This window comes from Betta splendens, chromosome 10 (genome assembly GCF_900634795.4).
Source record: "Betta splendens chromosome 10, fBetSpl5.4, whole genome shotgun sequence".
NCBI classification, from domain to species: domain Eukaryota; kingdom Metazoa; phylum Chordata; class Actinopteri; order Anabantiformes; family Osphronemidae; genus Betta; species Betta splendens.
Genome location: NC_040890.2, coordinates 10,227,803 through 10,255,127, shown reverse-complemented (window position 1 = coordinate 10,255,127; position 27,325 = coordinate 10,227,803). Strand labels below are relative to the sequence as shown.

The window sequence follows — 27,325 nt, the reverse complement described above, 5'->3', positions numbered from 1 at the left end:
TGATTGGACGCTGGCCCTTTAAGAGCCTGCGTTCGGCGCCGTGCGCGAGCAGAGCAGCTCGGAGCGGCCGCAGACTGCAGCACATCCTCCGCCGCCGCTCACCTGCCTCACGACAAGCCGCCGCCGCCGCGTCCCGGACGGGAATGGGGGGCACCTAGCCCGCTAGCTAGCCAACTAGACTTCGTCCCCGCGGAAGGCTCGCCGCCGGCTGCGCAGCAGGATGGTGTCGTGGATCATCTCGAGGATAGTCGTGTGAGTACGGGCTCGGCTGCATCTGTTCATCGGCGGCTGCTCCGTTCATCGTCCGCCTGATGCTGAGCGCCGCTCGGTGCCAGCTAGTCGCACTCTGACACCCGCGTCCGCCTGAACGCGTCCGTGGGGGCGACGCTGGGAGCGGCGAGGGGCCGCTCTTACACCGGCCGTCGCTCGCCTCTCTCCGCTCCGAACCTCCCCCGTAGTTGAGTCGGACAGTCTGCCCCGCGTCGCTAGCCGCCGGTTGCTAGCGTCCGCTGGCTAGCGCCTAAGCACCTGACAATGTGCTGGCAGGGAGAGGAGCCGTTAGCTGCCACACGGTCGAGCGGGACCTGCTTAACATGCCAGCCTCGGTGCACACAAGTGAACGGACTGCCTTTAAAAAGCAGCCCAGTTCCCGCTGCGCGGACTGGGGCGTCTCAGCACCGGCTGGTGACATGGTTTGGACAATGTGTCTAGTCAGGGATGGGCAGCGGTGCACTCACACACCACGACTGGGCCTAGAAACACGGATGCTTCATGTTTCCAGGCTTTCCACGCGTGGGGTGGACCTTCACATCCGTGTGCTATGATAAGATGGGCAGCATCTGCTGTTCAGGCCTTTGCTTCCACCTGGACGCTCCTCATCCCAACGGTGTGGAGGATGACTCAACTAAAGCCAGCAGCCGTCATTACCACAGCTCTCATTCGCACCATGTCTAGGCTGCTTTAGGTCCCAGTCACTAGAACCGTCATCTGCCTCTCATTCTATTTGTGTAGATAAACTGATCTTGAACACCCTCAAATCTTGTTTCCTTCCAACACATGCCCGACTTACGTAAGCAGAGGATGCATTTTATTGGCAAACTGTTGTTTTAGCTGCTTCCAGCCGGCTCTTCCACTTCGCTGCACCCCAGGTCGTCGTGCGTGGATGGAAGACGAGCGCTGGCCGAGTGTGCATCATAATGGCCGCAGCACATCCAACGCGGGACCTGTCATTTCCCATTGTCGTCCTGTGATTTTTAAACGTGCCCCTGCTTCGTTCCTCTGCTGGGAGCTGGCGCGTCGCAGCGAGACGCGTGTGATGTGACACATCAGTCGGTGGTTTCCATTGTGAGGCTGCTGGTGACTTACTGAACAGTTTTTTCTCAGCTGTCGCCGCCGTCAGCTTCCAGCATCCTGTCACATCAGCACAATCGCCACAGAGGCGCAGGATGCGACCAAACGCCATGGAAAACGTGTGTGTGTGTGTGTGTGTGTGTGTGTGTGTGTGTGTGTGTGTGTGTGTGTGTGTGTGTGTGTGTGTGTGTGTGTGTGTGTGTGTGTGTGTGTGTGTGTGTGTGTGTGTGTGTGTGTGTGTGTGTGTGGACGGCGTCCCCATGGATTAACACATGGTGACCCACCTCTGACGGGCCCGTGTGTTTTTCCACTTTGTCTCACTGCAGTCTTCCTGGCTCTGATTATCAGGCCCTAGTGTTCCAACAAACCACTGGCTGTCAGCTCTCCACAGCCGCGTTACCACTCAGATCGTTATGTGGGACAGTCCAAAGTACATGCGTTTACACAAGTCTAATAGAAGAGAAGAGTGTTTGTTAGGTGTCAACACCCAGAGGCTGAATGTCTGACCTTTGACCCCGCCTCTTCTGCTCCTCTGCTTTTTGCAGCCTTGCCTTCGGGACACTCTACCCCGCGTACTCCTCATATAAGGCTGTCAAAACGAAGAATGTGAAGGAATATGTGAGTATCACCTCGAGTCGCTGGTTGGCGGCCGGCTCCTTTTGCCCTGTGTTTTTTCTCCAGGCTGCTCCGAGCTATTTTAACATCAGTGTTTAAATGTTTACATATTCACATCAGTGGACGTGGATTAATTGCTAGGAGTCATTTCTGTTGTGACGTTTGCTCCAGTGTCGTTTTGGACGACGCAGCCTCCCAGATAATGTGAAATGTAGGGTGCGCAGTTAATTTGGGACGAGTCAACCTTCAGGAAATGGGGACACAGTGGCATCATAATCATAAAGTTATTTTAGCCAGTACTGAGTCTCTTTCCCATGTTAAGCAGATTTAAACAAAAACATGGACCCACCTATGCAGATCATTCAGTGTTTGCATTCCTGTTTAACGATTGGGCACCACTCATCGTCTGGACATCAGACCTGTGACTTGCACTAAAACATTTTCATCCCTCCATAGCAAATTGAGTCCAAGGTGACTCTCTGATGTTGTGGTTGTGTACAGTAGTGACTGCCTTAAGATGAGTTTTAAAATATTACCACTAGGAGTGTGACTTCCAACCAGTGTTGCTACTGGTAACCAGTATAAAAAGCATCAGATTCCCTTTCTCTCGGTGACTACACGGGGTCCTCCTGCTTACCTCATCCCTTCCAGGGATGATGGAGGGTCCAGGAGGAGGAGGAATGGCAAGCAGCACTTTGGCCCTCAGCCCAGATTTGTACTGGAGAACTGTCTCCTCCTCATAGGTTACCATAGCAACCCCCCTACCTCTCATTTGCTACCCAAGCAGACAGTCATAGAAGGAGCAAATGAGGGAAGGAGTAGGGGGAGCGTGAAAGACGCCATTTTTAGATCTAGTGTTTTTGCTTGTGAGAGTCATGTGTTTACGCAGGTCTGCATGCCAGTGACCTAATAATAACTCATCAGCCACTGTTCTCCTCTCAGTCAATACACCAATATGTCTGATGGCAGAAGATGGCTTTCGTTCATGTTGTGGCTAATTTTTGATGTCCTACATTTCATAGTCTGCGGTGATTAACCACGCACACTGATGTGATGCGAAGGGACTGACACATATGTTGTAGTTTGCACGTGCTCCTATGTAGCTCCACGTGTCGCCGTCACGTGCCCGCTAGATGCTGTGGGCCGTCAATGTGCTATTCGTGCTTCTGTTCTTCCTCCCCTTGTGCAGGTGAAGTGGATGATGTACTGGATAGTATTTGCGCTGTTCACCACGGCAGAAATGGTCACAGATCTGCTGCTATCGTGGTGAGTCAGGAGCTGCTCATCCTCTCCAATCACGCTAAACTAGCTCGTAGGAAATAAACAGCTTATGTAATATCAAAAGAAGCCTGCATGTGGGTTAACTAGTGAGATATTTTTAGGGTGATGATTGAGCAGCTTGTTCTAATTTTAGCTTTCCAAAAACACAGTTCACTTCTATAGAGTCATAGTGAGACAATACGATGATATAGAGTCAGATCTGGCGACAGTTTGAACTTTTTCCTCACCTTTCCAGGTTCCCATTTTATTTTGAGCTAAAGATCGCGTTTGTGATCTGGCTCCTGTCTCCCTACACCAAGGGCTCCAGTGTCCTCTATCGCAAATTTGTACACCCAACGTTGTCCAACAAAGAGAAGGTAGAGAGGCTTCAACCCCTGAGTCACTCTGACAGATGCCAGCTGCTGTGAGCCTCCTTCTCTCCCTCTTTAACTGTTCTCTTGTCTTGTAGGAGATCGATGAGTACATAGCACAGGCCAAAGACAAGAGTTATGAGACCATGATGAGGTTTGGAAAGAGGGGCCTGAACCTGGCTGCTAACGCTGCTGTCACCGCAGCCACCAAGGTGAGGCCCCATACGATCAGGAGCAAATACTGTCTCCTACAAAAGAAGTAGTGGATCGCTTGTTTTTGCTGCTATACAGTTCAGCTGAAGATCAAATGCTTCATTTAGATGAGGCTCATGAGCAGTGTGTGCTTCATCCTTCCAGGGCCAGGGTGTGCTGTCAGACAAGCTGCGCAGCTTCAGCATGCAGGACCTGACTCTCATCAACGCTGAGGACGAACTGGCTCTGCACACTTCAGATCCCCGCGTGAGACGCGAGCCCATGGACGACATGAGCTCAGGGGCCAGCACGCTGCCCCGAGCCAAGAGCACGGTCACGCGTCAGAGTAAGGCCAGACCACACGCACATCACACTCGTAACCGCTCCAATATAGGACATTTCTTTTTCTTGAATCTGTGAAAATCTGAAATGCTGGTAACAGATTCAGGTTTGTTGATTAAGTCTCTCTAATTAATTTTTTCTTTTTTTTTCGTCCAAAGCTCCAACTCGCTCTTTGGCAGCCGTGGCTGTTGCTGATGACACCGCATCCCAGCACAGTTTGGACCAGTCAGATACAAGGACTGAGCACTCTGATGAAGATATGGGAGAGAAAGCCCCAAAACGAGGCACTGCCGTCAAAGCGACAAAGAAACCGGCTGCTGCTGCTGCTAAGTCTGAGGTAGAGATAATAACTGTACTTGAACCTTTTGTGTGCATGTGTACTGTCTTGTTCTGTACATAGTGGAGGAAGCTCACTTCAACACTAAACCAAGTCATAACACTCCACTTTAGCATTGTTTCACTTCTTACTAACTGGTCAAATTCTTCACTGCACTTTTGCCAGTGTACTGATGGTTGGGTCAGGGTTCACTGTTCATTTCCCTGTTAATTACTCTTTAATTCGTCCTTGCGTTTTAAGGCTCAGACCAAGACTGTGAAGAAGCCAGTGAAGAAGAAGACCACGTCCAGTAATGCAGAGACGCCACCGTGAGGCCTGCTGTCCACACCCATCTCCACCCACAGCCTACAGGTCCCTGCCTCTCTTAGCCTCCACTCAGACACATGCGCACTATTTACAACTCAATCACCAAAAGTGTGTCACTCAGATTTTGTTTTTAGCCCCATGTGGCCTTTAGGTTCGGAACAGTTTACATTTGCCGAGTTAAGAAAATTTTGACTCACTCCAAGTCCTTCGTTTTGTTTTTTTTAGATGACATTTCTAATTATATTTAAAATACATTTTTGTCCTTTTACCTTTTGGACTCGGATCCAGTAGTATTAGAACATATTATGCTACCTATTGACACAGTGTCTTTTTTTTTCAAAATGTCTTCAGTAAATTATTCTTTATTGCATTGCTCAGTCTTTCTATACATAATTCGGTTTTCCTGTGTCCACTGGGCTTCGCATACAAATGTCCACATGAACATTAAGCCAGATGCTCAAGCCAGAGTGTGCGTCCTGATTGGGACGACCTGATGGTGACCATAGAAATGCTGGTGACAGTTTAAGTCTTCGGAGCACAGATAACGGTTAACTACAGTATGAGGTCAACGTAAAGGCCTCCACTGACTAGTAGTTTTGGACCTTAAGACATCAGTTCCACATTTGACTACTGCTCAGAGGTGTTGATCAGCAGCCTCTGTGTCCTGGCTCACGTCAGGCTTTACAGGATTACTTAGTGCGTTGGTTTAGTTTCCTTCAAGTGCATTTAAATGTCAAAACAGTTAGGATTTTTAGGTTCACCCCTGTAAGTCAGATCTCACTTCGTTTAGAGTTCTCTTTGTTTCTCTTTCTCTATCAGTATTTGTCACTGGTCTAATCCAGTTCTCTTTGCTCGTGTGACATTTGCATATCTGCATCACAAACATCTGGAGACTGAGGAATAATTTTCTCATCCGTGAGCTCCTGTCTCAGATGTGAAAGGAGTGTCAGCCCAGGCTGTGGATGTTCCTAGACACACTGGACTTTAGTTCTGGATGAGCTCTGATTGGTAAACACTTCATTCAACATGTTTTCAAAGCAGGACGTTATCGCTGCACTCAGTGCTGCTGTCTATGATGTGAACACTAGTTTGAACCAGTAGAGGGAGACAAAGCTCCCCTCAAGTATTAATCTTACTACTGAAGCTGTAAACAGTGTAAATAGGAACCCTGTCTGTATATAGAGTATGAGCTTGCTTGCCTTATTCACTCTCTGGGCTGAAATTAATTTACTCTTTGAATCGTTTGTGCAATTTTATTTTTATTGTTTTTAGCAAATCATATGTTCTGACACTTCAGTTTTCTTTTACTGTCTTCGCTCTCGAGGATATTTTAAGTCATGTTTATCAACAAACAGTGAATCTTTGTTTTGATCTTGTTATAAAGTATTTTAGTTTAGTATGTTAATACCTGCACTGAAATAAAGAATACATGGCTCAGAATGTCCTTCTGGAGTTTTTGATCATCTCTTATGTCGGAGTTATATGCATGGACATATGTTTGTATTAATTCTTAATGCTAACGGTAACAGGAAACTGTTGATCTTGGGACAGTAAAACCCAACAAGGTCACGTGTCTTTAATAAACTAATGTCATGTGTACATCCATGTGCAGATAAAATAGCACTGCTTCTTTAAAAAACAAAGCGCACACATCTGGTTGAAATTAAAAATTTAAATGACTTTGATTACAAATAAGGACAAAACATTCACAGACTTATGATGAACCACTGCATGAAAGTGATCAAAAAATACTAGCTGCAAACTGAGGCAAGACAAACATCTTTAATCCTTTGAGAATTCTGGTGTTTCTCAAAGCGCTAATATTCAACATTCCAAATTCATTAGTTATCCATAGGTTTTTATAAGTTAAAAAACAAATACTCTTTTCTCTTGATCAAAGCCATCACACACTTGACTATCCTTTATTCTTTTATTCATCCATTCATTTATTACTGATTGCTGTGTTTTCTGTGATTGTTTATTATTTTATTGTTCGTTAATTTATTGTTTTGTTAATTTAAACATATTTATGCCATTTTATTCATATATTCTGTAGTATTACATTAATAAAATGTTAAAAGTAATCTCCAGGGCACTGAACTACAAAGAATTCATGACATTATAGACTGATTTGGTTTAATCAAAATGGATGGATAATTATTATTATCATTAATTAATTCTTATTGTTAATATCTGCTACAAAACAGATATACATTCAAAAACTACTAAAACTATGAGCAAGTGCTAGTGATTCTGAAACAGACCAGTTCTTTTCAAAATAACTATGGTTGATTCAAGATTCAAGATTCAAAAAACTTTATTAAATTATTTTGCACACTTTGATCTCTGTCACAGATTGTACAGACTTTGGCATGTTTCTACACACATAACAACGACTTTCAGTAAAGTTATGAGTGCTCTGTTTGGCAAGAAACAAGTTAGTGTCTCACTTAAGTGTCTGAGGTCTCACCTCATCCTCATTGAGGTTTGGGAGTGGCTTAGCATCAAGTACAAGGGCAGTTAGTACAACTCCCGTGGCTGGACAGTGTCCCCTCATAGTATCTCCTTATGAGAATGTCCCCCTAAGTGAGAGAAGGTACCGTTGGTTTCTTCACTGCCATTGAGACGACCAGTGCTCTAAATGCTGCTGACCCCCTTTGTAGGCAGACTTTTCCCCTCCCTCGGTTGGGTTTTTTCTCACGGACAATACTACTCGGTTGCCTGTACCTGTTGTCTTTTGCAGTGTATGTTGTATTCAATTTGTTTATATAGTGCCAAATCACAACAAAGTTATATCAAGGCACTTTACAAAGTAAGGTTTAAGACCTCACACAACTAAACCCAACAAATCCCACATACAGCAAGCATTTAATTCAAATTTGACAGCAACAGTGGAGAGGAAAAACTCCCTCTCTAACGAGGAAGAAACCTCCAGCAGAACCAGGCTGGATGTGGGCGGCCATCTGCCTCGACCGGTTGGGGTGAGGGGATAGGAAGAGAGAAAAGCACAGCAACAACAACAAGCAACACCAGAGCACAGGCAGGACGGTTGGAACAGGGACTTAATACAGGCAGGATGGTTGGATCCGCAGCTGCGCATCACAGACACCAAACTTAGAGTCCAATGATACCTGTAGGTGAGGACAGAGTGGAGGAGAGAGAGCGGGGGAGAAGCACAGCTACTAGAGAGAAAGAGACAAGGTTAGTTGGGTGCTTCTGATTTTAGCTATATTTCTAAGATGAAAGTAGGCGGTTCTAGAGATTTGTTTAATGTATGATGTAGAAGAGAGATCCTGGTTAAAGATGACACCAAGGTTCCTCACAGTAGAATCTGAAGCTAATGTTATTATTATTACATTTGGAGGAAGTTGTTGCTGAATGTATTCTCTAATGGTGATAATTTTATTAGTAAAGAAATTAATAAAGTCATTGCTGCTCAGATTTAAGGGGATAGTAGATTCAACACAGCTATGACTCTTAGTCAGCCTGGCTACAGTGCTGAAAAGAAACCTGGGGTTGTTTTTGTTTTCCTCAATTAAGGAGCAATAATATGTTTTTCTAGCAGCACGAAGTGCTAGGATTAAGGTGACTGTTCTCCTCTGTGTAGCTACAACACAATGAGGCAAATGATGATGGAATCATCTGTTTTATTCTGGCAACAGCGTTGACAACACAGAGCATTCAAGTTATTCAATGGTTAGTTCTTTGTTTTTTAATCATTTCAATTATTTGTTTCGCTGGATCATCCTGCTGGACATGATGAAGCCTAAAATACCTATTGTTCCCCAAAATGGATGGAAGGTCTTCTAGTAAACATTTAACAATTATACTGTTGAAATCTGATGTTATATCAACAACAACAAAAATTTCCTGCTCTAAATATTTCAGCTCCATATTTAAAAACATGTCATAAATTTTATCCCTGTAAATTTTTGATGTATTGGCATCATTGTTATAAACCACTTCCTCTAAATAGTCTATATGTTCTATAATGGTGAGTTCCTTAGTTGTTAGTTTATTCTTAACTCTTTTCAGTTCATCCATAAATTGCATTCTGTGCGGTTTATCTGTGTGAGCCAGTACTTTTTGTATTTCAGTGTTATCTTTGAAACACTTTTGATCCAGCTTAAATCTTTTATTGTATTGTTTACGGTGGTATTCATGAAAAACATTGCCAGTATTTATTAGTTTGGAATATGTCAAAAAATTAAAATTTGTGTGGTGGAGCGGACCCCAGCTATTTGTGAAGAAAACATCAATTCCTGCTCCTCTATCACTGTTATATTCAAAGGCAGATTTTATAATTTGAATAAAACAAGGGTTAGTATTGTCTTTTGTGCGTCTTTTTAAACATGGAAACTTATTTGTATACATTATGAAATGTATAATATTCCTCTCAGGGTTCTCCTTAAGGAATTTATGTGTTTTTTCAATTAATTTTTGCTCTACATGTACATGTATATTCCCCATCAATGATTTTGATGATGACTCATTATTAAACTCTGGCTTATCCACTGTTATTTTTTCTACATGATCACTGAAAATATTTAAAACCCATCCATATTGATTTGTTCTGTTTTTAAACTCATCGCTGAGATCCTGTAATTTATTAAGTATATCATTCTTTGTGGTTGGGTTTATTTTCTGCCAATTTAACTGAAAAGCCTTGTCAGGGTAAGAACTTTCAATCTCATTTTGTTCATGTATCCAAACGGTCCTTCGTGGCTGCTGGTCATCATCCCTGTGCAAAGAACGTTCCAATTAACTACATTCAAATAGCAAAACCCATATGTATCCTCTCCACATTTAATAAATCAGCAGTAAGATCATTTACATATATAAATGTTTATTAATAATGGTTATATTGGATTAGACTGGGGTGGACAAGTCCAGCCCTCGAGAGCTACTTGATAGTTTTCATATTCTACCTGCTGATGACCTCAGTCAGGTGAGTCAGGTTGGCCTTTGCAGGTGCTGACTGAATACTGATGATGGAGGCGACAGTGAAGCTACTCAAATGTGGCTGCACTCGTTGTCCAGCCTCCGTCTTAGTCACTACATGGTCAACTACAGTACAACTACAGTGGCTCCAGTTTCATCTCAGGCTGCTTCTTGTCCTTCCTTGTTAATCCCCTCCTCCTCCTCCTCCTCCTCCTCCTCCTCCTCTTCGACCTATTCTTTCATTTCTCAGTGAATCCATTGTTCCATGACTCAAAGAACTGATTTGGCCCCTTTAATCTATTTTTTGAAGAAAATTGGTAATTGTTTGCCAGCTAAATAAATAAAGTTCGAAATAAAGTTGGACTGGAATCGAGCTCCAGTTGTGGCGACTTCAGTTAAGAATTCTGAAGTTTTCTAAGCACATGGTGTTGAGAAATGCAGGGATTTGTGTGTACAGTTTTGCCGAATGATTCTGATGAGAGTTCACCAAATTTGACTCATGAGTCAAAGCAGGGATTAATGTTTCCAGTTAAGAAAAATGTGTGTGCTGTTTTGAAAACGGACTTATGGTTTTGAATTTTTTAAAATTTGGTTTAAAAGCCTGGTTATAGTGTTTTAGTAATTGAGAAAAACTGTAATACTTACAATGGAGTGATGTATCTTAAACGGTGGATGTTGGCATCATCATTAACAAAAAAAAAGTTCCAAACAACCCGTGGATGCCACAAATTGATTCTGAACAATCTGTATGGAAGAAATGGTAAAACAAGGTTTGTAAATATTAGTTTAATTTTAATTGCTATAAATATTTGGACAATTTGCCAGTTCCTTATCAATGTTTTTAAGAAACAGACTTTACCTTTCACACAATTAAATTTAGTTGTTCATTTGAGCTTTATTATAGTAATAATAACATTCTGTAAGTGAGAATTCCTTATATTCAATAATTTCTGGTTTAGTTCTAGTTAATTTTGAAATAAACTAAACAAGCAATATTTACTTACATTACATATGTTTTGCCATGCGTATCACAGATAACTTCACATGCATCTTTTTTGAGAGGTGGGTGTTTGTTGAGCACAGACAAGCATATGTCTTGAATGGTCTTACAAAGAGATCTGCAGGACGTTACCATGAAAGCAATTATTTAGTTTCATAGGATACAAATGTGTGGAAGTTTTCATTTTTAAACTGTAAATACCGTACAATTGAGCTGAGTCATAATGATCATTGGAGCTGTTATTAAAAAGGGTTTCATGGGAGTCGTATGTGGATCCTGTTGTCTGTCTCTGTCCGTCTTAAAAAAGAAAAAAACAAAGGCTACTGTTATAAAATACATCCAACTTAAAACTATTCAGCCACAGCTGAGACCTGTATACTGTAAACACTAGAGATGAGCTATCTGCTGTAAATGCATTTCAACCATCCACACAATAACTCGGTAGCTTATTTCACTCATGATTATTTTCACTTATGATTAATCAAAAACCATCAGTGAAAAATAAAATTATTACACTTATAATTAGTTTAAAGTTACTCACCATATTCGGCCATTGAGGCTGACCAACCCCAACAGGGGTAGGCAAAGGTTGGGATACATGGCCGGAAAGGTTTAAAAAAACGACTTACTGTCTGAAAAGCCGTAGAAAAAAATGATTTCAATCGTTTTCTTATTTTTCCCCATCTGGGGACCTTTGCTCTATAACTCATGATTTTTTTTCTTTCTGCTCTTTTTGTTTTGTGTCTAACAGCAAAAGATGAAAGACATTCAAAGCTTTGTTTTGCCTGCGTACAGTACCAGCTCTATATAAGGCCCTGTCCTGACCAATCATAATGCACTTTGCTGATGTAATACCCAGCGTGCAATGCAGTCAGGTGCGGCCAACTCAGTAAGTTTCATTTTGAAAAAAAAGAAAGTTACATTTATAAAGTGGTGTTAATGTTCTGTGGTTAACTGTAACTTCTTAACTTTTGTAATAAATATCAATTTTTACTTGGTAGCAAACACCACAGTTGGTGTTTATCAGATAATGCTGCATCATGTTCTCTAGTGGTGTGAACACTGTCAGGTTCTGGTTTTGTTTTCAGTTTTATTTTGAATGGTCTGCGTTTTCATCCATCTTGTCATGTTCTTGTTCCGCTTTTATTTTGAAGAACTTAGTCGTGATGTTTTTGGTTCCAGTTCCTGTTTTATTTTGGTAGCACTCCCGGTTTCTGTTTCTGTTCTAGCCTTACTTCCGGTTTACGTCACAGCTGTTCCCTGCTTCACCCGGTCATTATCCACACCTGCACTTCATTAGTAATGAGTTCACCGTGTATTTGAGCACCACTTCTCACCCCAGTACCTCGCCACATTGTCGAGTCCTAGTACCACATTCCAGCGTTCGTGTATAGTTGTCTTGTTTGCTGATCGCGCCTGTCTTCGACCTCCGATTCCTGCCTGACCCTCGTCTGTGCCTTCGCTTTGGATTTTGTGGTAAACCTTACGGCTGTCTGACCATTGAGTTTTGCCTAGCCCTTGCCTGTACCTCTGCCGAGTTTATCTGTGAACCGAACCTCAGCCTGTTTACCGGATCTGATCTTGCCTGCTCCCTTTGTACCTGAAGAACTGAGACACACCGTGTATGACCTGGACTGCTTAACTACGCCGACACAATAAACACTGTTTATTTCATCAAGCTCTCGAGGGTGCTGTGCATTTGGGTCTTCCTCCGTGTGCTCCTGACAAACACTAGTATGAAACAGTGGGGACAAACAAAGCAATTCATGAAGATCATGTTCTCTAAGCAATGTTAATACCATAGTAACCATGTCTGCAGATAGCTTGTATTATTGCGGGTTTGTACAGTGTGTAGAGCAGGGGTGTGTCAGTTGGCTTAACCAGCTGCTGATTAAATTAACACACCTAATCAAAGTGACCAGCAGGCTCTGGGGTGGGGAGAGTTGGAAAACCAGCAAGAGACTGGTTTGAGTTGGACACCCCTGATACCGAGTATGTTGTTCATTGTTTGAAAGGTTAATTCTCAAAGCTCCATGTCACTAATGGTTTCAGATGTGTTTGTTGTGATGGTCATATAAGGAATAGTACTATTAAAAACTGCACAACTGTTATGTTTAACAAGCTGGGGAAAGAAAAAATCAGATCTCTGCATAATTTTTCGCAAACACAACATTCTAAATTCTTTGTTTAGTGACATATGTACATATAATTCCGCCAACAAATATCAGGTCTTTTCAGTGGCTGTACAGTCTAAAGGAACCTACTGCTGCAGTTCTGTCACTGAGAGACAGAGCCTGAACCCTCAAAAACAGGAGCAGCATGTTTCACCTGTCTGTCACCGCAGCCACCAAGGTGAGGCCCCATACGATCAGGAGCAAATACTGTCTCCTACAAAAGAAGTAGTGGATCGCTTGTTTTTGCTGCTAAACAGTTCAGCTGAAGATCAAATGCTTCATTTAGATTAGGATGGGAGAGACAAAGCGATTCATTAAGATCATATTCTGTAAACAATGTAAATAGAAACCTTGACTGTGGGGATTGCTTGTCTTGTTTCTTCTCTAAACTAACCAGTGGCTACTGGTTTGTCTCAGACCAGAAAGTGTAGTTGGTTTATTTTACTTGTCTTTTTCTGGAATCTAAGAATCAAACCAATTCTACACTGGCAAACTGACAAACAAATCATTTCGGATTATGTTTAACAAACATGACATATCAGTTGATTCGTCACAACCAGCGCATACTGCCACCTTATGACTTTCAGTGTATACTACAGGATAAGGCACATTTCTTGAGGTTTCAATGTCATATAAAGACATAAAGAAACAAAAAAAGAGGCATGTAAGATTCTACAAATTACAAAAACAATTCAGAGAATTAAAGTTTGGATAATTGAGAGATGGGTGCTCATCTGCCGACTGGATCAGTAAAAGCATCTGTAAGTGGCTGGCCCAGGGACAACCGGTATTTAAGTTAGTCATCATTCCAGAAAATCTCATTACAAATCTTTAGCTTTTTGATTTTAAAATTTAATAAACTTATCTTATCTGAACAATCACTAAATTAACTCTTAAAACACTTAACCTACCTGTGCTGCCACAAACAGTGCAGGGCACCCTGCATGGCAGCCCACTGCTCCCCATTGGGATGGGTTAAATGCATAGGACAAATTTCGTATTGACATTATAACAAGTGTGATAATGACCAATAATATATTTTTTTCTGACATACCCCACATGTCACAGAGGGATAATATAAGACTTCATTAATACCACGATGGGGAAATTCTTTTGTTGACTGTGCATGAAAAAAAAGTGGCTGAGTGCAATACTTAAGGCAGGGTTGTCAAGTCCCGCTCAGCAAGGGCCACTGTCCTAGTTGTTTTTCAATCATCACTGCACTCTCTCTGACTGGCTGAACACACCAGGTGATCCAGGTGATCAACAGTGTGTAGGGAAGGAAGAGTTTGAATGGTCTCAGGACAATGACCTTTGAGGAGCAGGATTGGACACCACAGAATTAGGGTGTACATGAATAACCAAAGTACTTGTGAAAAAGTGACAAATTGAATGACTTGGTCATTGACCAAGCAAACATGTAAATGCATAAGAGAAATTCATGTGAATGAATATCCAAAGAAGAACGTACGTGCATGGCTAACATGAAACAGATAGAATGGATGTTTGGCTTATATAAAGTCCCATTTAAAGTCCAATAGTTTCATTATTGGACTGGAGACATGAGGGTTGACTAATGTCATCTTTATTTGAATGATCTTTCCTCTTATTTTAGACAGGACTTTGCCCCGTGTAGCCTTGGTGTCCCCTTGATCCCGATGAACTGCCTGAAACACAATTGTGGGTGTCAAGAGTTAAAGTTTATACATTTTTCTCACACACTGGCATACTAATAATGACATAAACCATTTACACAACACATACACTTTAGTATTAGTAATAGTATATATTCTGATATGTTTATAACTTGACTTTTGGTAGTTCTCTTTAGCAATCAAGCTAGGTTTAGCAAATAAGCTCAGGAAGCTACTCAAACATGTCCATTCAAGTTATGCAGAACAGGCAACTTTTGTACATGTGCACATGGCAAAGGTTTCAAGACAATGTTAATTTAAACTCACTATGTATTTTGCAGGATGCCAATAAGAAGTCCAGTTTGAAATACGACAATTTCCTGTAAAGAGAAAGAAAAGTTACTACCATCCCATTACTCCCGCTCAGGAAAATCACTACTATATGCCCCTTCCACATATTTTGTACCTATATATGTCCTTCCTCTGATAGGGATTAGTCTCTCCGTGGTACCTTTTATCCTGGCCTCACCTTAGGCACATCCTGTGTCTCCAGTCCTATAGCAAAAAGTAATCAGTTGTGTGCTGCTGTTCCACAAATCAACACGAGGTGGCAGCAGACAGTCTGAAAATTTTCATCTGGAATTCCTATTTTCTGAGAGTTGTGGCGTGAACACTATTTCTAGCAATTGTTTGCTATGTGTCAATAAGGAAAGTTATTCTGTCCTAAATGTTGATAAATGAAACCACTACCCAATTTGCATAACTGCCAATTTGCTTCTACAAACAACTATAGTGGATAGGAGAAAGTGGATTAAGAAATAATCATGGGAGGAAACAAATACACAATCTAAAACTACTAAAACTATGAGCAAGTGCTAGTTGATTCTGAAACAGAATAGGTTCTTTTCAAAATAACTATGGTTGCTATGCTTTGCCTATTTCAGCTATGTCAAATATAAGAAAAATACTGGCGTGAATATAAAGCTACGTTAAACACTCTCTATATCTCTTTATATTACATTTATTAAAATAAAATACAGGCAGTACCATCACCCATATCCAGTGTCAATCACTACTTGTATTGGACAGTCACCGCAGAACGATACATGTTTTCACATTGGAGGAAACATGAAGATAAAAAAATAAAATATAGTAGCCAAGAGGATTTGAAAGGGTCACAAGATTTAGCAATACTGTTGAGTGGCAATACAAAGTTCTATATAAAGAACAGAGTAAAAAAATTTACTTTCCATTGTGCATTTAGGAATGACCTATTATTTTCTTCAAATTACATTATATTGTACAGTAAAGCAACATATGGTACAAAACAAAAGAAAAAATAGGTCACTAAAGTTAAGATTTCTTTTTCCTCCGGTGGTCTGGGTTTACAGTCAGTTGTGTGTCAGGTCTTAAAATTTAGGTTTATAAAGAGCAACTATTAACTTGTGTCAGTTCAAACACTCACTGCATCTTTCCACATGGTATACATTTATTTAATACTACAAAGAATAGGTACCTGCTTTTGGCTTTCCCATCTGGGGTCGTTGCGAAAATGATTCGTATGGTTGTTTTGGCAAGTTTTTACGCCGGATTCCCTTCCTGACCCAACCCCCCTATTTATTTGTGCTCGGGACCGGCACAGAAGTCACTGGCTTAGAATAATCCTGAAGTATGCTAACCTGGCTGTGACGTACAAAACCTAAATGCCTTCAGCTCCTACAGGAAATAAATGGCAAACTGGTTAGTACAGTACACTAACCTCCAGCAGCTTCAATCGACCATTAAGACTACCAACCACAAAGAATGACAACAATCCAGCTAACATACAAAGCCCCTTCTATGACACAACTAAAACTACAGCAGAATAACAGCAGACAAGTCATTAGACGACCAGTAGTCAGCTGGTCACTCTGGATTAGATCAGTAGTCTGTTGGTATTGTTGACAGTGTTATGTGTTAGTTTATCACGTGTAAAATCGCATGTGGTTTCTAAAGAATAAGTTTGACAGTACACATTGATATTACAGTAACTTAAACTGAACATAATTCATTTCTGCAGGAACCTTATGATACAGATGAGGAAGAAATACGGGGCTAGACGGTAAATGTGTTAAGTCCAGCAGTATTTAACTGCAAGTCAGTCACTAATCTCTTACCTTTGAACCGGAAGACTTTACAGTTTGTGCAGCAATACTCAGGCCGCTAACACACATTTTCATCATGGACCACCAGTAGTGGAGTGATGTTGTGTTTGAACACAATATGAATTGAATATTTTAGTTTTAATGCTGAAAATGTGCTTTAATGTTGTCTGACGTAGATGATGATATATGATCTTTAATGGCGTTAAAAACAGTTGATGTGCCACATGCTTTTTTTCCTGTCAGTTTGGTCCTGGCCAAACTTCATTTATTTCAGTAATGCAACTTAAAAGGTGAAACTAATATATGAGATAGACTCATTACATCGAAGCAAGATAATTCAAGCCGTGATTTGTCATGATTGAGATCAGACCAAAAATAATGACTGTTTTCACAATATTCAAATTTGGGGTTTTCATGAGCTGTAAAACGACAGCTTCCAGTAAGTCACACCTAGTTGTCAACAGTTGTTGACAGGAAAGCATTTGTTCTGGTGATGGTATGTGTCAAACAAACACCTTAGTATGGTATGTTGTCAAGCAACTCCTCTAGTATGGTATGTTTTCAAAACACTCTTTTGAATGGTATTGTCTAAAATTGCTGCTTAAATTTTATTAGATTAATGAATTCATTATATGAATTTTCAAAAAGGTCTTAAATAAAGAGATGCAGTTACTGTACATTTCATAGGTAAAGCTATAATACATTACATTGTATAGGAAAAATTCATGTATTAAAAATGAAGAATGTAACATCTAGTGCTCAAATTGCTATAATGTTTTAACAGTATGGAGATTCCCTTTTATACATTGTTAAGTAAAATGATAGGTTATTGTTTTATTATTTTAAACACATTTAATTCCTGGTACCCCTAAACTATGAAGACTGGATTTAAAAGAAATATAAAATGCATATATAGCATATTGTTGCATTAATCAGAGTGCTCCAGGTAACTAAAACCTTTCATTTCTGTAGTATTAATAAACACTTGGGTGTATTTATTTATTAAGACTCAATAAATGCCTTGTTACGTGATCAATTGTACACACCCTGCATTATTAACGTGTGCAGGCCAGGGCTGCACATGCTCCAGAGCAAATATTTTTTAATAATTCCAGTTCTTTATCATCAGTGATTTGTGGTGTTGTGACAAACTGTTCACCATCCAAGATGAGCTGCAATGCTGAGGACAAACAATCCCAAATGCCACAAACCACACACAATTCTTCTAACTAAATTGTGACTAGGATTACCTGCTTCAAACTGTAGCATTCTATTACAGTAAGTTACTTTACTTTCTTACTTATTTTATCAGTTTACCAGTTGGTGGAATTGAAAAACTGAGCCTAACTGTTCATCTGTAAAACACCAGTAAAGGCTAAAAAATAGGCAAAAATGTCTTGTTGGACAACAAATCACACACTGCCTTTTGTAAAGGTTTATTAATAGGATAGAATGAAGCAGAAGCAAGTTGCAATACAATACAGAAAAACAGAAAAAACACACAGTACACACAGTACAAGTGGAAACCTTGCTGGGATTTTCTTCATGGATACATGAGGATGTAGATCGGCGAGCAGATGCGAGACTGTAAGGTGGAGGGACCTGTTTACAGGTCAGTCCACCTGTTGTGCTTCAAGGGAGAAACAATGAGGGAAAGCCGATAGAAGCACCGCTGATGAGCTAGATTGGACCCAGGAAAGGAGAGGGAAGAGGGAGAGGTACAGAATAATACAGCCAATGTAATAAGCATTTTTTATGATCCAATTCTAATTTGTCTAGATCAATAGTCCAATTGGTCGTGACTCAGGGCTTTATTGTCTCCATCAGGTCTATGGAGCACCCGTGAAATCTCCTCAAACCTGGCAGACAAGGCTGTGTCTGAGAAGTGTTCAGTCTGTCTGCAGATGTTGTCCATTATTACTGGCTAGCCCGTAATAATGGACAACATCCTCCTCTGATGTAATATCGTTTTTACAGTTTTTCCTCCGCGGTCGGTGGATATGCCAATGAGCCGTCCGTGGATCTTCCAATCCTTCGATAAATCAGGGCACCAAAGCCAATCATGAGTAGCCCCGTTATCAAAGTCCAAATGAATAGATGCTCTACGTCCTCGATGGACAGTGGCTTCGGATACATGGGACACCAGGACTTCCAAGCGTCCCGCACGTAACCAGAGGCAAAAGTCACCGAGGGGCAGAGTGGTTCTCCCTGTGATTCTTTCTTTGAGAGAAAACTTCATCCAATGTGCTGAGCGACCAGGTGGTTAACTCCATGTCAAAAATAATATTCCAGAATAGCACATCAGGGTGCTCAGAAAGGACAGAGACACTGCAAGCAAAAGTAGAGTGGGAGCAGAGAGAAAACACGTCTGCACTCCTCAAGGGCAGAAGAAGAAGGAATAATAAAAAAAAAGAAATAAGAGCTCAGGACAGAGCAGACAACAAGGATTCAAGTTAGTTAATGTTTTATTGTTTGGTTTTCAATCATTTATTTTTTTCAGCGGATCCTGCTGGACATGATGAAGCCTAAAATAACTTTTGTCCTTGAAAATGGATGGAAGGTCTTCTAGTAAACATTTAACAATTATATTGTTGAAATCTGATGTTATATCTTGTCTAGAATTGAAAACAATTTCCTGCTCAAAATATTTCTGCTCCATATTTAAAAACATGTCATAAATGTTATTCCTAACAGTTTCTGATGTATTCTCATTATCGTTATTAACCACTTCCTCTAAATAGTCCAAATGTTCTTTAATGGTGAGTTCCTTACGTGTCAGTTCATTCTTAACTCTTGTCAGTTCATCATTAAATTGCGTTACGTGCAGTTTATCTATGTCATGTACTTTTTTTATTTTTTTAGTGTTATCTTTGAAACACGTTTGGTCCATCTTAAATCTTTTATTGTATTGTTTCTGTAGGTATTCATGAAAAACATTGTCAGGATTTATCAGTTTGGAATATGTTAAAAATTTTAAATTTGTGTGGTGGAGTGGACCCCAGCTCTTTGAGCAGAATACATAAGTTCCTGCGTGTTTCTTACTGTACCATTCAGAGGCAGATTTTATAAGTTGAATAAGACAAGGGTCAATCTTGTCTTTTACATCTCTTTTTAAACATGGACTGTTATATGTATATATTATGACATTAAGGACATTCTTCTTAGAGTTTTTCATAAATTCACAAATTTCTTCAATTAATAATTGCTCTACATGTATATTCTTTTTTTTTGAATTTTTATTTGACTTATTAAAATCTGGCTTTTTCACTGGTATTACTTCTAAATGATCACTGCAAATAATCAAAGCCCATCCATATTGATTTGTTTTGTCTTTACGCTCATTGATGAGATCCTGTAATTTATTAATGTCATCATTCGGTTTGATTTTGTTTATTTTCTGCCAAATTAACTCATTTTGTTCATCTATCCAAACGGTGCTTCGTGGCTGCTGCTCTTCATCCCTGTGCAAAGAACGTTACAATTAACTACATTCAAATAGCAAAACCCATATGCATCCTCTCCACATTTAATAAATCAGCAGTAAGATCACTTACATATATAAATGTTTATTAATAATGGTTATATTGGATTAGACCAGGGGTGGACAAGTCCAGCCCTCGAGAGCTACTTGATAGTTTTCATATTCTACGTGCTGATGACCTCAGTCAGGTGAGTCAGGTTGGCTTTTGCAGGTGCTGAATGAATACTGATGATGGAGGCGACAGTGAAGCTACTCAAATGTGGCTGCACTCGTTGTCCAGCCTCCGTCTTAGTCAGGAATTAAGCTCCAGTTGTGGCGACTTCAGTGAAGAATTTTTAAGTTTTCTAAGCACACAGTGTAAGTGTGTAAATGCAGGGATTTGTGTGTAGAGTTTTGCAGAATGATTCTGATGAGAGTTCACCAGATTTGACTTATGAGTCAAAGCAGGGAATAATGTTTCCAGTTAAGAAAAATGTGTGTGCTGTTTTAAAAACGGACTGATGGTTTTGAATTTTTTTTTATTTGGTTTAAAAGCCTGGTTATAGTGTTTTAGTAATTGAGAAAAACTGTAATACTTACAACATAGTGATGGATCTTAAGTGGTGGATGTTGGCATCATCAATAACAAAAAAAAAGTTCCAAACAACCCGTGGATGCCACAAATTGATTCTGAACAATCTGTATGGAAGAAATGGTAAAACAAGTTTTTTAAACATTAGTTCAATTTTAATTACTATAAATATTTGGGCAATTTGCCAGTTCCTTACCAATGTTTTTAAGAAACAGACTTTACCTTTCACACAATTAAATTTAGTTGTTTATTTGAGCTTTTTTATAGTAATAATAACATTCTGTAAGTGAGAATTCCTTACATTCACTAATTTCTGGTTTAGTTCTAACTAAGTTTAAAATAAACTAAACAAGCAACATTTACTTACATTACATGTGTTTCGTCATTCGTATCACAGATAACTTCATATGCATCTTTTTCGAGAGCGGGTCGTGTGTTGAGCACAGACGAGCATTTGTTTTCAATGGTCTCACGCAGAGATCTGCGGAACATTACCACGAAAGAAATTATTTAGTTTCATAGGATACAAATGTGTGGAAGTTTTCATTTTTATACTGTAAATACTGTACAATTGAGCTAAATCATGCTGATCATTGGACCTGTTATTAAAAAGGGCTCCACGGGGGTCGTGTATGAATCTTGCTGTCTGTCTCTGTCCGTCTTAAAAAAGAAAAAAACAAAGGCTACTGTTATAAAATACAGCCAACTATTCAGCCACAACTGAGACCTGCATACTGTAAACATATGAATTATCTGCTGTAATTGCATTTTAATCATCCACATCATGACTCAGCAGGCTACTTGACTCACGATTCATTATAAAATCATCAGTGAAAAATTTGTTTAAAGTTTAGAATTAGTATAAAGTTACTTACCACATTTGGCAACCTGCCCACCCTCAGATGGGGGTAGCCTACCCCCACCTGGGGGTAGGCAGGTTTTTTTTTTTTCTTTTTTTTCCTGCTTTTTTTGGTTTGTTTTCAAGGGGTCTGAAGGCATTCAAAGCTATGTTTTGCCTGCGTACAGTACCAGCTCTATATAAGGCCCTGTCCTGACCAATCATGATGCACTTTGTTGTTGTTAAACGAAAGTGGAAAGCAGAAGTAAGTTTCCAACTCAGTAAGTTTCATTTTGAATTAAAAGATAGTATATATAATGGTGTTAATGTTCTGTGGTTTGGTTAACTGTAACCTCTTACCTTTAAGTAATAAATATCACTTTTTAGGTGGTAGCAAACACTATAGTTGGTGTTTATCAGATAATGCTGCATCATGTTCTCTAGTGATGTGAACATTAGTATGAACCAGTGGGGACAAACAAAGCGATTCATGAAGATCATGTTCTCTAAGCAATGTAAATACCATAGTAACCGTGTTTGCAGATAGTTTGTATTATTGTGTATTGTACTGTATATATGTTGTTCATTATTTGAAAGGTTCTCAAAGCTCCATGTCACTAATGTTTTTAGTTGTGTGTGTTGTGACGAAAAGTGTAAAAAAAGATTGACTTGGTTTGGTTCTTTCCTTCCTTTAGTCCATCTATAAAACACCAGACAGCACTAAAGGTTAAACCCCATCAGATAAGAGAAAGCATTTCATATATTAAATAAACATTATCTAATGTGTTATAAATGCATTACTATCCATCAATCCATCCATTTTCATCCGCTTATTTGGGGCTGGGTCGCGGGGGCAGCAGTCTGAGCAGACAGTTCCAGACTTCCTTCTCCCTGGACACTTCCTCCAGCTCTTCCGGTGGGACCCCAAGGCGTTCTCTCCAGCGTGTCCTGGGTCTTCCTACCTGCATTACTACTGAACATTATACACATACAGAACACATACAGACTAATAGTCTGTATAAAGTAAACTAATGGTTTAGTTATCCAGTATACTTAGTTACCTAGAAGTACATAATTAGTGTAATTCTAAGTGTATTTTAATGGAGTTAATAGTACATAAAACTTGAACATCTGAAGCATTTAAAATATACTTCAAGTGAATTTTTGATGGCCAATTTAGTCCCAAGAAGTAATACTACATACTACATACAATGCTGTTTGACGTGGATGATGATATATGATCTTTAATGACGTTAAAACAAGCTCCAGAGAACGTCTTCATCCTTAAAAGTATATTGCATAGCATAGTTCTGTATGTGCAGATATTCTGTCACTACCCCAGCATTCACATATTTATAACTACATATTTAACTAAACGTATCAGTAATTAACTTAACTTTATAAACAGACTTTATTAATTCCAAGTGCTGTGTCTGTTCAGACATCTGTATAAAAATAAACAAATACTGTATGTACCACATGTACCAAGTTCTGTATGGGTTTCTAGCTCTTGTTCCACCTTTTAGGTTTCTGTTCTCTTTTTTCTTAAATGAAACTCATATGATAACACAACATTTGCATGTAGCACAGACACACACACACGTTGAAAAGCAGTTTGCAAGAAGTAAAATGCGACAGCTTCCAGTAAATCACACCTAGGGCGGTGTGAGTTGTTGACAGGAAAGCATTTGTTCTGGTGATGGTATGTGTCAAACATACACCTTAGTATGCTATGTTATCAAAACACTCTTTTTAATGGTCTAAAATTGCTGCTTAAATTGTATTTATTATCTTATTTAATATGACTAGATTAATGAATTGATTATATGAATTTTCAAAAAAGGTCTTCAGCGAAGAGATGCAATTACTGTACATTTCATAGGTAAAGCTATAGTACATTACATTATAAATTGGAAAAATTCATTCAAATTCAATTCAAATTCAGAGCAAATATTTTTTATTCATTCCACTTCTTTATCATCAGTGATTTGCGGTGTTGTAACAAACTGTTCACCATCCAAGATGAGCTGCAATGCTGAGGACAAACGATCCCAAACGCCACAAACCACACACAATTCTTCTAACTAAATTGTGACTAGGATTACATGCATTTTTTCATGGATACATGAGGATGTAGATCGGAGAGCAGATGCGAGATTGTAAGGTGGGGGGACCCGTTTACAGGTCAGTCCACCTGTTGTCCTTCGAGGGAGAAACAATGAGGGAAAGGCGATAGAAGCACAGCTGGTGAGCTAGATTGGACCCAGGAAAGGACTTACCTGGATGAAGCGCTGGCTGCGGGCCTCATTTGGTCATCGTCGCCGTCACCCGCAGGCTTCTTCTTTGTGGTTAAAAAGGACTGTTCGCTTCGTCCATGCATCGATTATAGAGGGCTCATCGAGGTGACGATACGGGACTCCTACCCCTGCCTCTACTCTCCTCGGCGTTTAAGCTGCTAGCAGAAGCTACTAAATTAGACCTAGAGGGAGACGAATGGAAGACTGCCTTTAATACACCCAACAAGCACTTTGAATATCTTGTCATGCTGTTCGGGCGGACCAATGCCCCGGCCTTCTTCCTTGGGCTTGTGAACCACGTTCTAGGTTCCATGATTAATGACTTTGTCTTTGTCTACTTGGATGACATCTTGATTTTCTCCAGAGACAAGGAGGAACACCAGAACCACGTCTGCCAGGTGTTGAAGCACCTCCTCGAGTTTCGTCTGTTCCTAAAGGCTGAGAAGTGTGATTTCCACATAGATACTGTCTCGTTTTTTGGGGTTTGTCTTCTCCCAGGGGCAGGTCCTGATGGGCCCCGCTAAGACTCGGGCGGTAGAGGAATGGCCGACGCCACAGAACTCTCGGGAGGTACAACAATTCCTGGGGTTTGCGAACTTTTACCACCGGTTTATCCGGCGTTTTAGCTCGCTGGCCGCTCCTCTTCATGCGCTCACCTCACCTAAGGCTCCTTTTCACTGGAAGGAGGAAGCAGAGCTGGCCTCTGGTTGGTTGAAGGAGAGTTTCACGTCGGCCCCTATTCTCTGTCTTCTGGACCCAGCCCGACAGTTCATCCTGGAGGTGGTTGCCTCCAGCACCGGCATTGGGGCAGTCATTTCCCAGGGAGATACGGTGGATGGTAAGATGCACCCCTGTGCCTTCATGTCACGTAAATTGTCTTCCGCAGAAAAGAATTATGACATCGGGGACCGGGAGCTCTTGGCAGTGAAGGGTGCGCTAGAGGAGTGTCGGCATTGGCTGGAGGGAGCCGAGCAGCCGTTTGCCGTGTACACGGACCATAAGAACTTGGAGTACATCAGGACGGCCAGGAGGTTGAATTCCCGCCAGGCCGTTGGTCCTTGTTCTTTGGACAATTTAATTTTCACCTCTCTTATTGCCCAGGATCTTGTAACGGCAAGCCTGATGCTTTGAAGCCTTGGACTTTGTCACTGGGTTGCCTTAGTCGGCAGGTAACACTGTTGTAATGATTGATTCTCTCGCTGGTCCATTTTGTACCCAAGTTACCATCCGCCAAGCAGACGGCCCAAACGGCCTTACAACACCTGTTTAGGATTCACAGCTTTCTGAAGGATATTGTGTCGGACAGAGGTCCACAGTTTGTTTTTGAGGGAGTTTTTCTCCCTGATTGCCAAGACCAGCCTGTCCTCGGGCTACCATCCGGAAACCATGAACAGGCCAACCAGCAGTTAGAGACCGGGCTGCGACTATTGGCGTCCCAGAGCCTGACTACGTGGTCCCAGAAGCTTGAGCTTTGCACATAACAAATTCCACCCAGAATGCGCATCCACAGAGCTCGGGTGCTGTCGGCCCATGCATTGCTGGCCCACTGCCATCGCACATGGTTACGGGCTCACCGGACCATGCTTCAGACTCAAGCCCGTTTTAAGGTCAACGCAGACCGTAGGCGGTCTCAGTCTTGTATTTCCTGTTTTATTTTGGCAGTTTACAGTATTTGTTTAGTCATGCCTTTTCCTGGCTTTACGTTATTGGTTATGTGATCCTACAGCTGTGTTCAATCCAGTCATTTACTATGTATTTAAGCACCTGCACTTACCTGAGTTCCCTGCCAGATCGTTGACTTTTGCTCCATTCCAGCACTCTGTATATTGCCTGCTTGATTACAGTTCTACCTGATTAACCTCATCGTCTTTTGGATTCTCCCTGTCAGTACCATAGCCAGAGTGTGTTTTTCTGTTTGACCTCCCACCTGTTTGATCATGCGCCTGCCTGCCGTTTATGTACCTTCGCCAATCTGCTGAGGTCAGGTACCTATATACCTATATATATATATATATATATATATATATATATATATATATATATATATATATATATATATATATATATATATATATATATATATATATATATATATATATATATATATATATATATATATATATATATTCTCTTCTCACCCCACGCGGGTGGTCTCATCCGTTTTTCCAAACTCGGGTCCTCTACCAGAGGCCTGGGAGCTTGATGTCGGATGTTTTTTCCAGGGATCTGTTGTAGCCACTCCTCCAATTTGTGGGTCAAATTGGAGGAGCTTGATGTCATCCATGTCATCCATGTAGAGGATCCAGCTGTCCTTGTCGATGCCTTGACAATGTTTTATCATCGGTTAGATCTCTGAGCCCCGACTTTTATGTCTTCTTTGGATTAAAAAACAAATGTTGAATGTTCTCAAATAATATAATATTGCCGCCCTCCGCGGCTCCCAGTGTTTGTTTTTTTTCATTGAAAACGTGGGTGTTACCGGTGGCAGACCTCTGGTCTAGATCATCCTTATTCACTTTTTTCAATTGTAGTAGTGTGACCTTAGTTAGTATTCCTTTTTATTTTTTTTTTATTTTATGTTTGAGAAACGTGACATTTCAGCTACTGTGATTTTATTTGTCATCAACATTAGTTCCTACCTGTCCTTGTTGACGGGGGACAGGAAAAAGGTGACGCGCGTTGGATAAGAGCGGCGTAAAGAAAAAAGTGTACCGTACTGTCTTGCCGTGTGGTGCATTAAAGAAGCATTCAACGTAAAGAAAATTGCCCGTACCAACAGCGAGAAATCAGGGTTACAGTAGCTTGTCTGCCATAAATCGAACGCTGCACGCGGGAGGACGCACCGTTCAGCTTCCTATTTTCGGTTTTAAACTGCCATAATTTGCCATAATTTACTTACGTTCATAACTTCATACTATAACGCGACCAGCGGTTCATGGTCTTGGCGATTCATGCACTAAGTAATACAACGTTGTCATCTCGTGATCACATGATGATGATGAGACGCTGTTTTTCCAATAATTAAAATAAAAAAACTGCTTCCACTCAGACTCGAACCCCGACAAAAAAAAAACGTTGTGGCCATGCACGTTAACCACTAGGCCACCCAAGACCTGATCATTGTTTGTTCTACAAGAGGCTATATGACGTAAGCAACTACGAGGTTTTAGGACCAAAAGTGGGAGTCAATCGCCACCTACAGGCCAGAAGGACGTAACACACTCCTCCCGCAGTACAAACCCGGCACTGACGCGGCAGATTTGAAACCCAAACACGGTGGGGGTAGACACTTTTACCGGCTGCCTCTGTACCCCACATGTCACAGAGGGATTCAAACAGACCTTAGATTGGTTGTTGTGATTTGACCATTATATTTTGATGATGTATGAATCTAAAGAATGTTTTGCGTATAAATGTAATGCATGTATGTGAATGTAACACCAACCTTCAGCACTTGGTGGAGCTCTCTGCA

General features: G+C 40.7%; 3 protein-coding genes and 1 long non-coding RNA gene across 6 annotated transcripts; 1 reads left to right on the top strand and 3 right to left on the bottom strand.

Moving 5' to 3' along the window:
- Positions 1 to 19: 19 nt before the first annotated feature.
- Positions 20 to 6,213, top strand: reep2 (receptor accessory protein 2). Of its 2 annotated transcripts, none has more exons than XM_041072616.2 (8): positions 20 to 252; positions 1,896 to 1,968; positions 3,155 to 3,231; positions 3,482 to 3,602; positions 3,698 to 3,808; positions 3,954 to 4,134; positions 4,289 to 4,467; positions 4,708 to 6,213. In XM_041072616.2, the coding sequence occupies exons 1-8, from the start codon at positions 221 to 223 to the stop codon at positions 4,777 to 4,779; spliced, it is 846 nt and encodes a 281-aa protein (XP_040928550.1). In that variant the 5' UTR covers positions 20 to 220; the 3' UTR covers positions 4,780 to 6,213. The 2 variants fall into 2 exon arrangements, with proteins under 2 accessions (XP_040928550.1, XP_029020530.1); XM_029164697.3 differs by having other exon boundaries at positions 25 to 252; positions 3,695 to 3,808.
- Positions 6,214 to 7,072: 859 nt separating this feature from the next.
- Positions 7,073 to 11,946, bottom strand: LOC114865034 (uncharacterized). Its single transcript, XM_029166050.3, has 5 exons — positions 11,256 to 11,946; positions 10,921 to 11,011; positions 10,719 to 10,832; positions 10,360 to 10,458; positions 7,073 to 9,514 (listed from the first exon to the last, which is right to left on the bottom strand). The coding sequence occupies exons 1-5, from the start codon at positions 11,422 to 11,424 to the stop codon at positions 8,464 to 8,466; spliced, it is 1,524 nt and encodes a 507-aa protein (XP_029021883.1). The 5' UTR covers positions 11,425 to 11,946; the 3' UTR covers positions 7,073 to 8,463.
- Positions 11,947 to 13,125: 1,179 nt separating this feature from the next.
- Positions 13,126 to 16,203, bottom strand: LOC121202523 (uncharacterized). The gene is made up of 4 exons (XR_005898198.2): positions 16,039 to 16,203; positions 14,989 to 15,077; positions 14,850 to 14,902; positions 13,126 to 14,555 (listed from the first exon to the last, which is right to left on the bottom strand). It is a non-coding gene; the product is annotated as an uncharacterized LOC121202523 (long non-coding RNA).
- A 2,910-nt stretch (positions 16,204 to 19,113) lies between these two features.
- On the bottom strand, positions 19,114 to 21,753 carry LOC114865014 (uncharacterized). Of its 2 annotated transcripts, none has more exons than XM_055512211.1 (5): positions 21,594 to 21,753; positions 21,288 to 21,378; positions 21,086 to 21,199; positions 20,727 to 20,825; positions 19,114 to 20,127 (listed from the first exon to the last, which is right to left on the bottom strand). In XM_055512211.1, exons 1-5 carry the CDS (start codon positions 21,715 to 21,717, stop codon positions 19,146 to 19,148), a joined length of 1,410 nt encoding a protein of 469 aa, XP_055368186.1. In that variant the 5' UTR covers positions 21,718 to 21,753; the 3' UTR covers positions 19,114 to 19,145. The 2 variants fall into 2 exon arrangements, with proteins under 2 accessions (XP_055368186.1, XP_029021857.1); XM_029166024.3 differs by having other exon boundaries at positions 21,318 to 21,378.
- Between the last annotated feature and the right edge of the window lie 5,572 nt (positions 21,754 to 27,325).

What these genes read in the sequence shown, in the direction of transcription:
- reep2 (XM_029164697.3), top strand. Translation starts at nt 221, where the DNA reads ATGGTGTCGTGGATCATCTCGAGGATAGTCGT. An exon ending in ATCATCTCGAGGATAGTCGT is followed by an intron (nt 253 to 1,895) that starts GTGAGTACGGGC and finishes TGCTTTTTGCAG; the next exon opens with CCTTGCCTTCGGGACACTCT. An exon ending in CTGCTGCTGCTAAGTCTGAG is followed by an intron (nt 4,468 to 4,707) that starts GTAGAGATAATA and finishes TTGCGTTTTAAG; the next exon opens with GCTCAGACCAAGACTGTGAA.
- LOC114865034 (XM_029166050.3), bottom strand. Translation starts at nt 11,424, where the DNA reads ATGAGTTATAGAGCAAAGGTCCCCAGATGGGGAAAAATAAGAAAACGA. An exon ending in AGCCTCAATGGCCGAATATG is followed by an intron (nt 11,012 to 11,255) that starts GTGAGTAACTTT and finishes TTCTTTTTTAAG; the next exon opens with ACGGACAGAGACAGACAACA. An exon ending in TTAAGATACATCACTCCATT is followed by an intron (nt 9,515 to 10,359) that starts GTAAGTATTACA and finishes TTCTTTGCACAG; the next exon opens with GGATGATGACCAGCAGCCAC.
- LOC114865014 (XM_055512211.1), bottom strand. Translation starts at nt 21,717, where the DNA reads ATGCCTTCAGACCCCTTGAAAACAAACCAAAAAAAGCAGGAAAAAAAA. An exon ending in TGGGCAGGTTGCCAAATGTG is followed by an intron (nt 21,379 to 21,593) that starts GTAAGTAACTTT and finishes TTCTTTTTTAAG; the next exon opens with ACGGACAGAGACAGACAGCA. An exon ending in CAGCATGATTTAGCTCAATT is followed by an intron (nt 21,200 to 21,287) that starts GTACAGTATTTA and finishes AATGTTCCGCAG; the next exon opens with ATCTCTGCGTGAGACCATTG.